Source organism: Phoca vitulina, unplaced genomic scaffold, assembly GCF_004348235.1.
Source record: "Phoca vitulina isolate PV1807 unplaced genomic scaffold, GSC_HSeal_1.0 scaffold29, whole genome shotgun sequence".
Taxonomy (NCBI): domain Eukaryota; kingdom Metazoa; phylum Chordata; class Mammalia; order Carnivora; family Phocidae; genus Phoca; species Phoca vitulina.
The window spans coordinates 13,168,349-13,186,273 of NW_022589732.1; the positions used below are offsets into that span (position 1 = coordinate 13,168,349).

Sequence of the window (17,925 nt, forward strand, 5' to 3'; positions counted from 1 at the left end):
ATGTGGCTCGAACTCACAACCCCAAGATCAAGAGTCGCATGCTCTACTGACTGAGCCAGCTGGGCGCCCTCTTATTTGTTTGAAAGGGCTCTGAATTGTTAGTCACAGCTGCCCAAATGTGTCAACTGGACAGTACCTCTAAAGACCCTAAAATCCATAACTGTCCTGAAGATCTATCTGGGCTATATGCTTGTTTCCTCCAAGATACTACAGATCCTGAGCCCCATCAGTTTTTCCCTGAACAGGGCAGAAGTGAGAAACACATCTCAGGAGGCATCCTTGCCACCAGGGGAATAGATGACTGGGTTACTGAGGCCTCTAGCAGGGAGGGAGAAGGAAAGGGGAAGGAGAAGTCCCCTAGAACCACTGATACTCATACCAGGGCCCTCCCTCTCCTCATTTATCGCCTGGCTCTCCGTGCCCATCCTTCCATCACAGTGATCAATGCTAAGGATCACAATGAATAGAAAACATTAAGATAAAGCCCATGTCCTGCTGTGCAAAATTGGCATGGTCCAATGGGCTTATCATTTCCATGACCACAGTGACCCAAATGACCCCCTCCTTCATTTCCAACCCTTAAAAGAGGTCCCATTTGACCCTGAGTCCAGAGAATTATTTCTAGTGTGCCCCCTCGAATCACAGGGTGGTGCTACAACATTTTAATTGGGACTGCCAAAACCAGCCAAAAGGCACTAATACGCCTAAGAGCTTCTTTCTAGGTCCCTTGAAGATGTAAATCTTAGCATGTCTTTGAAATGTAAATACCTCAGGGGGTAACCAAAACACCACCCAAGACTAAAAGAAACAAAAAGGAGAAAGAGGCCTTCTAAAATACAAACTGCTATAAAAGCTCCATGAAAGCTGCAACGCCTAGAACAAAAGTTTAAAAGAAAAAAATAGCAAGGAAGCATAGAAACATGAGGTGAAAGAAGACCAAATAAATCACAACAAAGTTAAATGAACTAAATTCCTCTACTAAAAGACAAAATGCTCCCAGATTGGATCAAGCCATGTTATTTATAAGAAATATATAAAAAAATAATAAGAATAAAAAATTGTTGAAAGTGGAATATTGAATACTGAATATTGAAGTCCCCTAATATTAATTTATTGTCACTTACTCCCTTCAGATCTGTATTTAATATACTTAAGTGTTCCAAAGTTGGATGCATGTGTATTTAAAACTGTTACATCCTCTTGATGAATTAACCCTGTACTTCCATGGCTACAGGATCTTGCCACAGGTTCAAACACCACAATGCAGGCCAGTGAAGGGCATGAGATCAGCAGTATGCAAGAGCACAGCTGAAGGGGTCAGCTCTGAGTGCATACACAGTGGTGGGGATTAGCTGTAGGGGTCTAGGCTGGAGTCTTGCATTTGTGCAGCCGCAGAGGCTTGGGCTGGCTGCTGGTGCAGGTCCCAGGCTCCACTGGAGAATGGGAGAGGGAGGGTGGCTGGCATCAGTGAATAAGAACATTTTGGGGGAGAAAACCTGTGAAATCTACAGAAGTATGTGGTAGCTGTGCTGGCCATCAGTATCTTCAGTGGCAAAAGCTGCTGGGGTCTTCCACAGGGCACATCACTGGGAATCCCAGTCATTCCCACACTACGGCTGATAGTCGTCTCCCTGCCTTTCTTCCTTGTTCCTAGCTAATTCTGTATATCTCAGTTTTGCTGGTCTCTGGGTGGGGTGAAACTGAAGCAACTCCTCTCATCTGACAACCAAATTCATAGTTACCCAAAACCATTCCAAATTCTGATGCACAAATGGTTTGGGGTACACTATGAATTTGGTAGTCAAATGAGAGGAGGAACAACTAATTGCCCCCCAAAAGAGGTAATGAACCCTAATCTTTACCCCAGTTTCTCAGAAGTCTAAAGGACTTCACCTTTGAGAGTGATCTCAGTTTAGAAAAAATTTCATTCACCTCATGTAGTTTTGAGGACTGAGCCCAAGTCTAAGCTAGTCTAACTGTAGGGCAGATGGGGGATAAAGCTGCCCAAGATGCAAGGTACAGCCATGATGCCTAAACCTTGTATAGCTCCTAGACAAACCCATAATATCTGTGATTACTGGTCTATAGTCAGTCACAGGATAGCCGGGACACCATGACTACAGGGGGTAGGGGGCAGGAGTTAAGTTGCTATTCCTAGCAGCACTTACTGGGAGGATCTGATTAGAAGACCCATGTTCTTACTCTAATAAAAAAATTTTTTTTTTTTTTTTAAGTAGGCTCCACACCCAGCGTGGAACCCAAACACGGGGCTTGAACTCATGACACTGAGATCAAAACCTGAGGTGAGATCAAGAGTCAGACACTTAACTGACTGAGCCACACAGGTGCCGAATAAATTCTGACCATAATGAAAAAAACATTTAGAAATGTAATGTATATTCTTAAAACACACTTAAAATTCACATTTACTTAGTCTGGCTTTTATTTGGAACTCCTAAAACAATGAAAGAAACTACATGAGCCTACCATCATTACATACAGACTCTGCAATGGCTATAAAGGGAACTCTTTATTCTTTACTGCATCTCCATGTGATTTAGTTATTTAATGTCAATTGGCAAGGTTTTTTTTTTGTTTCTTTTTTTAAATATGGAACACTACATGTCAAGAACCTGAGTTCAAAATATTCATAAGATTGTGAAAATTATCTGAATTCCTTCAGCAAGGCTTCAGCTGTACAGACTTATTCCTTCTAATTATTGCTTTTCTACCATTTACATTTTTCTAGAAAGTACATTTCAGCCCTGATTCTCAAAAAAGAAGATTTGTAATTTCACATCTGAAGAGAAGAAATAGCTATGTTTCTAGTACATAGTACATAACTGTCTTTGAGCTGTATCTCAGCCTCAGTTACGGGATGACCTTCTGAGAGCTGCCAGAAACAGTCTTTCATTTAAATTGCTCTTCCTTACACTGTTACTTGACAGTTGTGTTACAGAGAGTATTCAATGCCAGAGATGTCAAAAAGCTTGGATTCCCCAAGAGTTCCTGGGAGCAAGATTCTGAAAGGCATGCCAGTGCTTTACCCTTGGTTAAGGTCATGCTCTACTTTAGGAATGTATTTTCTTCAAATGCATGTTACTATTTTTATGCCCAAATTACATATGCTAGGAGACAGATCCCCACTCCTATCTTGAAAGATCTTAAAAAATAATCATCTATAGGGGTGCCTGGCTGGCTCAGTCCGTAAAGCATGCGACTCTTAATCTCAGGATTGTAAATTCAAGCCCCACGTTGGGTATAGAGATTACTTAAAAATAAAATCTTTAAAAAAATTATCTGCTTGACTTTCATTTCATTCTATGTGGTTTTAGTCCACTCCATATGCTCAATAATAGCCAAAGTGACGGCTTATGCCAAGATACAACTTACTGCATAGATGCTCAGAATTAGCTGCTTTAATGAAGGGACTGGATATTTGATACTTAATTCATGCTAATTTGAAGGACCTTCTTTACCTGTGACTTGGCTTGGCATTCACCCAAAAGTTACTTCTTTCTTCAGTTTAGTGTCCAAATAGAAAATTTTAGTATTCTAATTAATTTTCTAGATTTCATCATGTATATATTCATAGAGAATACCTATCATTTTAAAACAGCTTTAAATACTAGGCAGGATTACTAGTATACATGAATATGTATACTAAAACTATTCAGGGGCGCCTGGGTGGCTCAGTCATTAAGCGTCTGCCTTCGGCTCAGGTCATGATCCCAGGGTCCTAGGATCGAGCCCCGCATCGGGCTCCCTGCTCAGCGGGAAGCCTGCTTCTCCCTCTCCCACTCCCCCTGCTTGTGTTCCCTCTCTCACTGTGTCTCTTTCTGTCAAATAAATAAATAAAATCTTAAAAAAAAAAAAAGTAACTATTCAGAAAAATTCTTAAGATACTTATTTAGCCAACAAATATACATAGAGTACTTATTATGTGCCAGATACTGTGTTGAACATCTTCTTCAGAAGGAGTGACTGGGGCACCTGGGTGGCTCAGTTGGTTAAGCGTCTGCCTTTGGTTCAGGTCATGATCCCAGGGTCCCATAATGGAGCCCTGTGTCCAGCTCCCTGCTCAGCGGGGAGCCTGCTTCTCCCTCTGCCTCTGCCCTTCCCCCTGCTTGTGCTCTCTTGCACTCTCTCTCTGTGTCAAATAAACAAATAAAATCTTAAAAAAAAAAAAGAAGAAGAAGAAGAGGTAGTGATTAAGCAAACCATTCTGGGACAACCACTATTTTTGCCTTGATTTCCCTTGTGCACCCTCAAATTCCCCAGCACAACAAATAAGCATTTTGTAACATTGTTACAGGAACAGGTAAACAACACAGAATGAAGCCTAAGTATAACCAAATACCATTAAGTTGTGGTTTTAGGGAAAGGTCAACTATATAGGTAGACAGATACATTTGATTCCAGTCCAACTTCTAAGAGACAATGTGAAAAGGTGGGGCTCATGGACCATAAACAAAGATCTTTAAACATCATCAATTATTAAGGACTAAATTCTTAGAGCACAATCCCAACTACCAACAGAACAAAAACAGAACAGGATAGAGCTTAAGGAAGATAGATAGAAGAATTATAAGAGGCTGAAATCTGGAAAACTTTCTGTAATCTGTTATAGGGAAAAAAGAAAGGTAAACTGAGGTCCATTTCACACTGTAATCAAGGGTATGGAGATGGATGGGTGGCTGGGTCTCCATTCCACATAAAGGGACTCAGAGAAGCCACATCCCAAATATCCTTTCATTCAAATATTTTTAGAATGAATAGTATTAGTAAGATACAGTGTTAGGTACTTTGGGGATATAAAACCACATGACATAGTTCCTACTTCAAGATATTATTTAGTGATACCATATCCATTGTCTAAACTTTCATTAATTAGAGATTCTTTTGAATAATAAGCATTTTCCTGCAAATATCTCTGGAGTTGTAATGATTCACAATTCAATGTAAAAAAAAATTTTTTTTTAAATTCTAATGTTTGTTTTAAAAAACACAAAATCCTAATTGAGGTATGCTAAGAGAAAGGTAGTTTTGATCTGAAGAATGAAGGGAGAAAAAGAAATAATTTTATACGTGAGGGCACTTTCTTGAAAGCAGAGAATTTAGCCTATTTTGTAGTTTTATTTTTCTTGTTCCATGAACTTTTAGTGCATTGATAAATGCAGCCTAAGAAAGAGGGAAGCCTTTGGGTTTACCAAATGCTTCCCCTATTAGGCTTTTGTTCCCAAGGGCCTAAGGAGCAGAGAAGTAGAACCAGGAGAGACCTCCTCTCTTCTCTCTCTTCTGGAGTCCCTACCTGAATCTCAGGTATCACAGAGAACTGACTCCCTGGAAAAGCAGCACAAAGCCAACATAAGCCATTCAAGAGAGGACAAAGTGTATGCAGACATAATTATGGTGGCAGCATCAGCTCACTGAGCATACAAAAACACTCCTGACTATCTCATTCATACCCTCTTCTTTAGAACACAGCCTTAGCTTGACTATTATTCCTGAAAGAGGAGAGCTACAGACATCATGTGCCCTTAACCAGATTTCTGTAACATTTTAAGTCAGGTTTAGAATTTTATTAGAATTTTCAAAAAATGAAAATGGATCAATTCAAATAAAACACAAGTATGAAAAGGCAAATAGGAACTAGTTTCCTTAAAGTGTAAAATTATGAAATCCTCAAGATACAGGCAAAATACGTTTCAGTCTTATTTTTGTTATAAGCCATGATTTGCTTCTTTAGTCTCTGTTCTCCTCTTAGCCTTGTGAACCCTCAGAAGAAATCTCAAGCAATTGTTCCCAAAATACTAACTTCCTTCCTTTTGCAGATAAAGAAAACATTTTAATCTTCTCATATAGTCATATGCAGAACTAAGAGAGTTAAACACAAACACCACTTATTTCTTGCTCATCTGAGCTAAAATTCTTATGTGGTTGTTGATACAAAGATGAAAATGCTTTAACATTCTCTAACACCAGGGTTACTGAAATGGCATAGTGTTCTCAGATACAACTGGCTGAAAATGAATTTAGTATCATAAATATTTGATATATTTAAAAGCATTATTTTATTGTTTTGAAAAAGCTGCATTATTATAAAATCAACACATTAACCTTAAGAACAGGTAATGCCAGAGGAAGAAGTTACTGGTAATCAACACAATGAGATTTGGCTTTAGAACATGCAAATGAGTATCTCTAAAATTCTAAGCATCTCTTACAGGCAGAGAAATAACATAGAGTAAGATCATCCTTTCATCTGCTTTGTCTTACTCCTCATAATGTCAATTTAGCAATGGTAGGTAATCCCAGACATAAAAAGCTTAGGCAGATTAATAGCTAAACCAAATTTTTTCTGTAACTTCCCCAACTCCAATGTCCCAATAAAAAAGATTTGTCTTTTTTTTTTTAAAGATTTTATTTATTTATTTATCAGAGAGCGAGAGAGAGAGAGAAACAGCATGAGAGGGGAGAGGGTCAGAGGGAGAAGCAGGCTCCCTGCAGAGCAGGGAGCCAGATGCGGGGCTCGATCCCAGGACTCCGGGATCATGACCTGAGCTGAAGGCAGTCGCCCAACCAACTGAGCCACCCAGGCGCCCCCCAATAAAAAAGATTTGTAACTGCCTTAAATCTGTTGATAGATCTCAGTATGCTGTCTTGCCCGAATTTTTCAACAGATCACTCAGGCTGAAAAACATTTTCATCTATAACTTCTGTTAACATTTTCATTAGACGGAATGGCACTGATCAGCACCACTATCTCCAAGTCACATACTTTGTGACTGGCCCCTGAATTTAGAATAGCAAGAGAAATAAAATATAAACATTCACTTGAATGCTGTTGTAATTTTTCAAAAGGTTTGTGAGAAATAAGCGTCACAATGAGAATGTGGTTTACTTCTCAGTATATCAAATCCTGCTATAGTGAAAATCACTGAATTCAATTTCTCCACTGATTCCTCAAAATCTAAAGAGGGAATCAAAATCAGAATACACTGAATTATGCCTGACTCTCATTAGGTCTTTTCCTAGGTACTGAACATACTATAGCATTTTTTGCTTTTGATTTTTCTGGTGGCTTTTCGAAGATTAATAGTAACTAATAAGAAAGATGCTTAATAATCAACTTTTATAATTGTTTTATTACTGCTTCCTTAAGCTACCTAGAATTATTTTCTTGTTATGAGGCCACAGTGCAGTGCTAATAACTTCCGTTAGAACACATATGGAGATAAAGAGCACAAAAATAAATATTTCGTAATTGTCAATGGCCAAGATCCAGATCCTAAGATCCTAAGTCATACCATCATTATCTAATGAATCTTAGCATTAGCAAGAATGATCCAAATCAATAAATGCTGTGTAGCATTCTTGTTAAATCCGGATGACCTTTCTCTGCACCTAGTTATGAAAAAAATCTCTGACAGCTACAAGAACTGTTTTCAATTTAGGCTATAAACAGCAAAGCTGAGTCTTACATTTGCTAAACTACCTTTTGGAGAATATTGAAAAAAATGGTATAGTCTTGCTTTGTTACTTTGCCTCGGTGCTTTATATGGAACAAATATGTCTATAGAGAATAGCATTACAACCCTGTAGTGAATATTATTATAAACCTGTGATCATTGTCATGCAGTTGACATTCTAGGTAATCATACATAAATAAGAAAAAGAAATCAATTATATAGAATGTTAAATATTGATAAGCGCCAAGGAGAAAAAATAAAGCAGGAAAGGGGTTTAGGGGGTATGTATGTTTAAGTGTCTGTGTGCGTGACAGTGTTTAAAACATTTAAAGGTGTTGAAAAATGTTCAGATAGGCTGAAGAGGGACCCCATTATCTAAAGCATATACAGAGAAGAGTGAGAAATTCATGCCACTGCTGGTTATAAACACAGGATATTGCTGCCAAATTGCTTGTTATTCTTGGTGTGTGTCCAAGATAGTCTTGTTGAGCTAAAAATCAAACTTCTAAAAAGTTTAAATAAGAAGAACTGACTCTATTTAATGGGTGAAATTACATGCTTTTTAAATATTTATTTATTTATATAACATGCTTTTTAAAGAAAAGCTTCTTCCTTCCTTTCCTATTTATTATTTTTTAAATTTTATTTTATTGTTATGTTAATCACCATACATTACATCATTAGTTTTTGATGTAGTGTTCCATGATTCATTGTTTGCGTATAACACCCAGTGCTCCATGCAATACGTGCCCTCTTTAATACGCATCACCAGGCTAACCCATCCCCCCACCCTCTTTCTTTCTTTTTTAAATAAAGGAATCCAGCTTTATTTTACATCGTTGCCTACTCTTTTTTTTTTTTCTTTTAAAGTAAGTCCTATGCCCAATGTGGGGTTTGAACTCATGACCCCGAGATCAACTTGCATATGCTTCACTGACTGAGTCAGTCAAGCACCTCAGAAAAGCAGCTTTCTTGTTTTTATTTTTAGGAGAAGTAATTATAAATCGAGAAGGGAAATGAATGATTTGCTATATATAGCTGTCAAGTTTTATTTTAGACAACATAGTAGAGCTTTTAAAGTACGTGAAGGTCCCAAATGTCAATCCATTTGGGCAGAGAGTTCATATTCTTCAAAATGATGGCAATTTCTTGAACACTACTGAGTCCACCAATTTTGGAAAAAACCCAGCTACTTAGAAATATGACAGTCTTGCATTGTCTGGGTTATGCTGTTTTACATTGCTTTGCTGATTTTGTATTGGAAATCATCAGGACAGCCCCTGTTGTCCACCGGAGTAACAGATTCATGAATATGCTAATGCATGTCTCCTCATCCCAAACCACTCCTTGGCAAATCTTTTGGTGCTTAAAGAATTGCATTCTCTCCTGCAGGATGATTTGGGAAACATTTAGTGTGCCTAGATTGTAATGAAATCTTGTTAACCACAAGCAAGATGATCCACTGAGAGCCTCATTTTCTATCATCCTAGCAGCAAGCTAGGACATGGGAAAGAACTGATCTCAGTATAATTCCTGTGGCACATTTTCCCCAGGGTTTGCTGGATAAGTGGACAAGGCAATGGGCAACATTCAGACCACAAGAATGCTTGAACTGCCCGTTATCTATAGGAGAGTTTATGACCAACCTTCCCACAGCCAGCCGGAGAGAAAGGAGAGGCACTGGGTAAGTTATGGCTTATCACCGCTAAACGTGAGCACAGACGTAAAGCCAATCAACAGGAGCCTAGATGCTGCAGTTGGCCTGGGTTCAAACCCTGAATCATCTACTTACTCTGGGACTTGGAGCAAATGTTTTGTATGTAACCCTCTGTGTGCCTCAATTTCCTCATCTGTAAAATGAAGAAAATAATAGTACAAACATTATAAGGTTGATGTGAGGAAAATGTATGTGTAATTGAAGTCCCCAAAGAGAAGAAAGAGAAGAAAAAGTATCTCAAGACATAATGGCTGAATTTTTTCCAAACTGGATGAAAACTATAAACCCACAGATCTAAAAAGTTAAAGAACCCCAAGACAGGAAACATGAAGAATGTTACGTCAAGGCACATAATAACACAAATGAAACAAACAAAAAACTCTGCCCCAAACTAGGACAGTGGCTCTCAACCAGGGATGATTCCTTTCCATCCCCAACCCCCAGGGCGTATTTTGCAATCCTGAAGACATTTTTTATTGTCACAACTGAGGGAGGGGAACAGGTGTGTTACTGGAATCTAGTGGGCAGAAACCTGGAATGTTGCTAATAAACCTCTTACAATGCACAGGACAGCCCCCACAACAATAAATCATCCTGCCACAAATATTAATAGTGCTAAGGTTAAGAAACACTAGAGGCATTTAATAATCAAAATGCTTAAAACCACTGATATAAAGAGAAAATCTAAAATCATATCCTTATTATATTTTCTCTTTCCTGACAATACAAAAAGTACAGTTGATCCTTGAACAGCACAGGTTTGAACTGTGGAGGGTCCACTTATATGTGAATTTTTTTGGATATAGTACAGTACTATAAATGTATTTTCTCTTTCTTATGATTGTATTAATAACATTTTCTTTTCTACCTTACTTTAAGAATACAGTATATAACACATGTAGCATACAAAATATGTGCTAATTGAATTTATGTTATCAGTAAGGTATCCAGTCAACTCTAGGCTATTAGTAGTTAGTTTTGGGGGAATCAAAAGTTATATACAGATTTTCAACTGTGGGGGGAGGGAGAAGTATCAGCACCCTTGACCCCAGCATTGTTCAAGGGTCAACTGTATGTGATATTGTAATACTAAGCACTTTTTGTAAATCACCCACCATGTTTAAGCTAGGAGCTGACCACCAAAAGTAAAGGTGCCTGGACCAGTAGAGCTCCTTGGAGTGGTTTCCAGAATTTAAGGGTAAGTGTGATTTTACCTGTTCTAACATGGTTGAATTAAAGGAGTTACACAGTTGGTAATCTGAAGGTTCTGCTCTGTGATCCTTCTGACACTTTGAAAGATAATGAAGGTAACAGGACTGAGTAGTGGATATAAATTAAAATCTCATTTCAGCTCAATAAACATTTACAGGGACTACTGCCATTGTATATAGTATATATCAGTACAATTCTCCAAGTTGGTCTCTTCATTTAATGCAGTAATCTTTCTGACACATCATGCCTATTGAATGCAAATTCTATTCAAAGTCACAAAAAAGACTTAAAAACTCCTACCAGTTCTGCTGGGGTTTTCTTAATGACAAGGTTTATGGATCTTTTAAAATCAGGTATGAAATGGCATTTTGTGATAGGATATCAAGAATAAAAACCCAGGCAGATTATATACCTACTAAATACTAGGCACTGAACTAGGAACTTTATATTCATGATCTCATAATCCTCAAATAAGTAATTTGGGTTTGGTATTATTGCCACCTTCATTTTGCAAACAAAACAGATGAACAAGTTCACTGACTTGCCCCTAATCACAAAGCTAAGAAGTGGTGGGGCCAGGATTTGAACTGAAGTCTATTTTGGAAAACAATGCCCTACCAAAATAACAACTAGCTTTAACAATACTCAACTTAAGATCATAAATGTTCTTTTATTTTAGTTCACTATTTTGGATCTTCACAACAAATCTATATATATCTATATTGTTAGAGCACTGGTCCACCACATGAATTTATTCAGACACATTGGTATCCCAAAGACAGCTGTGGTAAGGCGTATTAGCCTATATTTCTTCATTTTTCTGTCAACAGAGGGAAGTAGGGTAAGAGTGGTCAGAGCTACGACAGGAACTGTGTATTGTGTATGTCATTTATTAAAAACTACCTTAAAGTTTTATCTTTATAGATGACTAGTCTACAAAGGGAAGGAAGAGGCAGTTACTTTTGTTTGATATGTCACACATGAAAAAAACTTCAGAATCACTTCTTTCAAACATACAAATCAGATCTCTTTGGTTCAATTTAGGTAGATTTTTTTTTTTAATTTTATTTATTTATTTGACAGAGAGAGAGGGAGAGAGAGAGCACGTGCACAAGCAGGGGGAGTGGCAGGCAGAGGCAGAGGGAGAAGCAGACTCCCCACAGAGCAGGGAGCCCAACTCGGGGCTTGATCCCAGGACCCTGGGAGCATGACCTGAGCAGAAGGCAGACATTTAACCGACTGAGGCACCCAGGTGCCCCAAGTTAGGTAGATACACAGAAAGCTAGAAACATACATTTTTTTTGGTTTTTTTTTCTGAATGGTTAGGAAAAAAAGCCATGTAGAGTAGCATACTTACCAACCAAATGATTTAGCTTTAAAAAATCAGCAATTCATCAGTGCTCTAAATGAGTCAAATTGAATTTTGTGCTTTAAGGAGTAATGCTCTAAGATTCAAAAGTGAATATTCAACACAATTAGAAAAACTGAGCCAATTTTCTTCTTTAGAGGAGAAATGATAGATCAATATGTTTTTTAATTGGGAAGTAGAAACATTAATAAAGTCTATACAATGAATAATCTATTTTCACAGAATACAAGGGCTTCAAACACTGAAAGGAAGATTTAACTTCACAGTTGTTTTTTTCTTAACTTTACCTTGATACTTCATTTTTCTTCCTCTTTCTCAGGTGGTTCTATATACAAGTTACACAGAATTCAAACAAATGAAATTATATGTAACTTATAATTCATTAACTCTACAAACATGCCTTATTTCCCCCTCCAATCAACTTTTTTCAGAGTCCTGTATGCTCCCTATAAACAATTAAAAAGAAAAGTTTATACTTACTAGAAAGAACAGTTGTAAGGAAAATGTAGTCCGAAAAGGATATGAGTCCACATTCTCCAAGGGTGTAAAATATACTGCCTTCGTCAGCAAATTTTTCTCGTTCCTGGGCAATTTTCTATTAAATATATGGGTCCCACAAAGAGATAAAAAGAAGACATAGCAGAATGAGAACACAGATCATTAGAGATGAATCACCATTTATGTGATAGTTTTACGCTACTTATCATAAGCAATTCTCTGATGGCCATTCCAAATTAATGGATCCTTTACAGTTTCCAAGATGATTAAAATTATAAGACAAAAGATGATTTTGCTTATTTCAAAACTGGCTTAAAATGAACACTAGAAAATAATTTCAATTTTATGAACTCCTGCTATTTGACATATACTGGTCCACTTTGGACTGGTTTTGTTTCTTGGGTTTAAAAACAATCCGCCTGAATTGTTGAATGACTATCTTTTACACCTGAAACTAATATAACACACTATGTTAACTATACTGGAATTAAAATAAAAACTTCAAAAAAATAAAAAAATAAAAACAATCCACCTTTTTCTATAGAGGCATATAAAGTAGAAAAAAAAAAAAAAAAAAAAGAAACAAAAAAAACCCCAAAATGAAATCAGTACAATTTGCCCAAAAGAAGTCAGTTTATTGCCTAAGAAAAACTATACCACTCGTGATCAGAAATGAAGAGGTAAGCAACTATTTTCAAGGACCACACAAATGCTCAGAAAAATAAATTCTGAAATACTAATTTTAATTTTTACCTCATGATCCCCAAGAATCTTAGGTTTGGAATGTAGGACAGTTTGCAGAGCAAACAGCACCTCTGAAAGATAATGGCAAATCAAGACATGCACACTAAGATTTAGGCATGATTTAATTTAGTTGTATTTATTGATACCTTGCCAGAGGTTCCTAAGTTTCAGCTATTTCATGAAACTCTCCTGAAACTTACATTTTATTCTAAGTATATATTAATTTTTGCTTAATCTATAAAACTCACAAAGAGTTGATTCTTAGCCTTAGTAATGGCCTGTCTGCCAAGTGGTGTCCTCCTGTGTGTTTAAGCAAAGCTACCTGTTTTCTGAATTTCTAGCCAAATGATAAACTTAGTGGTGACACTGAAGATATTTTCAAAAACTGAAAAGGATCCACCAAAGAGTTAGACTTGGAACTAATTTCCGTAAGTTCTGGACCAACTAAAAACAGTCAAGGAATTATTCTGGGTACCAAAAATAGAAATAGGAGGTTTTAAGAACCCAAACCAACAAAGAGCAATCAAAGTAATAATGTCATGCAAGCACAAAATAAGAAGCAGCATTGCAAACATAACCTCAGGAGGAGTCTCATGAAAACTAAACCAACAAGCACCACCACACCAGCATCCAGGATTACCTCTGTCTAGTGAAGATCCCATCATACATCACAAAAGAAAGAAAACTAGTTAACCAATTGAAAATACAAGTACCAAATGAATCATCATGGTCTTCTTAATAAACCTATCCAAAATAGCCTGTATTGGGTATTTGCTTATTCATAAGAAACGGTAAGCATAAACAGGTAAAAAGTCCATAGTTGAATGCTAACAAAGCAGTGAGGTTCTGATGGCACATTCTAGTTAGGAAAGGACTTCTTTGACTCATCTGTGGTGGACAGAAAGCATGGTTCTGTTTGACAGCATTTAGAGATTACTTCTCTGAACTGACAACAAAAATGAGCACATAGTCCAATGTATTCAAATTAAGGTTAGATCTCCTATCGCACTTGATCTTCTACCAAGAGACTGAACACAAATTTCAAAGAAAAAAAAAGGCTCCTGGAAGAGAACTAGAGCAGCAAAGCCTTTCACTGGAAAGTTAACATTTTAATTTCTCAAAAAAGGGAAATAAATGGTTACATTTTTTACATTATCCAAGATACTGCAAAAATAAAGTATGTGAATAAGAAAAATTCCATAAAATGAGAACAGGCTCCCAAAGGCATAACATTACTAGCTAGAACAATAAATATGTATAAAAGCTGAGTGCTTTGCATTAATTATGTAATGATCGTACAGAGAGATTGCCATAAGCCAATAAAATAAATATTGGGATCCAGAAGTTGAGAAACACACAAAGTCTTAAAGACAGAGTGAAAAGAGGCAACTAAGACAAAGAAGCATATCTAACAGTATTTTTTTTCTAACAATCATCTGGACGATGCTACTGTTCCAAAGATGACAAAAAGATAAATCTAATTCTGTTGGTAACTTTTAATTTTGATATAATTTCAAACTCAGAAAAGTGGAAAGATCAATATAAGAAATTAACATATACTTTTTTCCTCTTATACTTTTTACCCACATTCACCGATAGTTTACATATTACCTTAGTTGCTTCATTTTATATAAATATTCTTTTATACCTCTGAGAGTTCAATACACATGCCCGTTTACATTTAAATACTTCACTATATACTTCCTATGAACAGACATTCTCTTACATACCACAGTATAAATTTAGTAAAACCAGAATATTTAATACTGATACATGCTATTATCTAATCCAGTCTTTTAAATGTAGTTAACTGTTACAAAAATTTCCTTTCTAACGATTTTCACCCCAGCCCGAGATGGAATCCACAATCATAAGTGGCATTAATTCTCATGTCTCTTCAACCTCTGTAATCCAAAACAGCTTTTTTTGCCCTTCTTTATTTTTTCCTTTGGAGGTTTATTGTTATTTTTGATCATAGAAAAACATATGTAACATAAATTCACCATTTTAACCATACAATATGTGGGCCTTTGGGTTTTGCCTTCATGCACATGTCTTCTAGGTTCATCCATGTTGAAGCATCCACTTAGTACCTCCTTTCTTTTAATCACCAAATAACATTCCATTGGATACATACCACGATTTGTTTGTCCATTCATCCATTAAAGGATATTTGGGGTGTTTTGAGCTTTTGGCTCTTGAGAACAGTACTACTGTGAACATTCATGTGCAAGTATTTGTTTGACTATCTGCTTTCAATTCTTTTGGGTATGTGCCTAGGAGTAGAACTGCTGGGTCACACCATAACTCTATGCTGAAGTTTTTGAGGAATGGCCAAAATGTTTCTCAGAGCGGCTGCACCATTTTACATTACTACTACCAAAGTACAAAGGCTCTAATTTCTCTACACCATCATCAACACTTATCTTCCTTTTTAAAAAAAAATTATAGCCAGGGCTCCTGGGTGGCTCAGTTCGTTAAGCGGCTGCCTTCGACTCAGGTCTTGATCTCAGAGTCCTGGGATCAGCCCTGCGTTGGGCTCCCTGCTCAGTGGGGAGTCTGCTTCTCCCTCTCCCCCCTCCCCCTGCTCATGCTCTCTAATAAATAAAAAAAATCTTAAAAAACTATATTGCTATTCTAGTGAGTGTGAAGTGGTATTTCATTGTGGTTTGATTTACTTGTCCTTTTGTTACTGAGTTGTAAAAGTTCTTTATATATGCCTTTTTTTGTTGTTGTTGTTCTTCATATACTCTGTATACAAACCTGTATCAGGTATGATTTGCAAAAGTTTTCTCCATTCTGTTCATTGCCTTTCTACTACCTTGATAGTGTCCTTTGATGCACTAAGGGCTTAAATATTGAAGTTCAATTTGCTTGTGCTTTTGATGTCGTATCTAAGACTCCAACACCAAATCCAAGTTTATGAAGATTTACTCCTATGTTTCTTCTAACACTTTGGTAGTTTTAGCTTTTACATTTAGGTTATTGATCCATTTTGAGTTAATTTTTGTATGTACTGTGAAGTAGGGATCCAGCTTCATTCTTTTGCATGTGAATATCCAGTTGACCCCACACTATTTGTGGACAAATATTCTTTCACCACAGAATGGTCTTCATACCTTGTTGAAATCAACTGACTATAAATATGTGGGTTTATTTCTGGGCTCTCAGTCTCATTCCATTGATATATATGTCTTTTTTATGCCAATACCATACTGTTTATATTTTTATAATTTTTTAAAATTGTGGTAAAATGTACAAAAATTTTTTTAAAGTGTACAACTCAATGGTAGTAGGTGCATTCACAATGTTATGTGACTATCACCACTATCTAGTTCCGGAACTCCTTCCCCATAAAACAGTTACACTCCACTGCCCCACTTCTTCTAGCCCTTAATCTACTTTCTGTCTCTATGGAGACACCCAGATATTTCATATAAATGGAACCAAACAGTTATTCTGTAGATTAACATCTTAAATTTACAACAATCTAGTTTGAATTAATACCAACTTAGCTTCAATAATATTAAAACAAACTCTGTTCCTCTAGAGCTCTCTTTAAATATTTTCATAAATTACATCTTTATACAGTGTTCCCATTAACACAGATTTAAAATTATTTTATGCATTTGTCTTTTAAATCACACAGGGGAAAAAAGTAGTTAGAAACCCAAAATACAATCACAATTGGCTTTTATTTACCTGTGTTGTTACGGTTACTGGTGTCATTTGTTCATACAGCTTCAAGTTACTATCTAGTGTCTTTTCATTTCAGCCTTAAGGAGTACCCCCCCCTTTTAAGATTTTATTTATTTGTCAGAAAGAGCGAGCATGCACAAGCAGGAGGAGTGGCAGGCAGAGCAGGCAAAGGGAGAATCAGGCTCCCTGCTGAGCAAGGAACCCAATGCAAGACTCGATCCCAGGACCCCGGGATCATGACCCAAGTTGAAGGCAGATGCTTAACTCACTGAGCCACCCAGGCATCCCAGGACTCCCGTTAGCATTTTTAAAAATAGGGTAAGTCTACCAGCAACACTTACTTTCACGATTCTTTGTCTTAGTTTTTGACAGTTTGATTATAATGCGTTTAATGGTAGGTATCTGTGAATTTATCCTAGTGTAGATTCACATATTTCATTAATTTATAAAGTTCTCTGCCATTATTTCTTCAAATATTGCTCTCTTCTCTTTCTCCTTGCCTTCTGGAATTCCTATTATACATATGTTGGTACACTTAATGATGTCACAAAGATATCTTAAACTCTGTTCATTTCTCTTTATTCTTTTTTCTCTGTTTCTCACACTGGATAGTATTAATTGACCTAACTTCAAGTTCATGGATTCTTTTTTTACTGATTGTTCAAATATGCTGTTAGACCTCTTTGGTGAAATTCTCCTTTTGGCTATTGTACTTTTCAGTTTCACAACTTCTACTTGATACCTTTTTGAAATTTCTATCTCTTTGTTGATATTCTCTATTAGTTCATATATCATTCTCCTTGTTTCCTTTGAGTTCTTTTCCTATGGTTCCTTTTAGGTCATTGAGTATATTTAAGACAATTGATTTAAAGTCTGTAGTAAGTGTAATGTTTGAGCTTTCCCATTTCTTTTTTTTCCTGTGAAATGGACCATACATTATTCTTTGAAAGCAAAATTTGTTGCTGAAAACTGGACATTTTGTATATTATAATGTGGCAACTCTGGAAATCAGATCATTCCTCTTCTCAGGGTTTGTTGCTGCAGCTTGTGTGGGTTGTAGTTATTTCTTTAGTGACTTTTCTAAATTCTTTTTGTCAATATTGTATGCTTTCTCAAGCATGGTCACTTAGGTCTCTGTTCCATTATCTTAGTGGTCAGCTAGTGATTTAACAGAGATTTCCTTAAATTCCTGGAGCCAAAGATGTGTGTGTGGT

The 17,925-nt window shown here is 36.7% G+C and overlaps 1 protein-coding gene across 5 annotated transcripts in view; it reads right to left on the minus strand.

Moving 5' to 3' along the window:
- The window catches only part of MICU1 (mitochondrial calcium uptake 1), a 238,976-nt gene that overhangs the window by 104,167 nt on the left and 116,884 nt on the right, over positions 1–17,925 (minus strand). For 4 of the 5 annotated variants that reach the window (XM_032423966.1, XM_032423964.1, XM_032423965.1 and 1 more), the window contains 2 exons: positions 13,653–13,658; positions 12,251–12,365 (listed from right to left, as the gene is read on the minus strand). In XM_032423966.1, coding sequence (XP_032279857.1) covers positions 12,251–12,365; positions 13,653–13,658 — 121 coding nt within the window. The remainder of the gene's footprint in view (positions 1–12,250; positions 12,366–13,652; positions 13,659–17,925) is intronic. The other variant, XM_032423968.1, reaches the window with a different exon arrangement.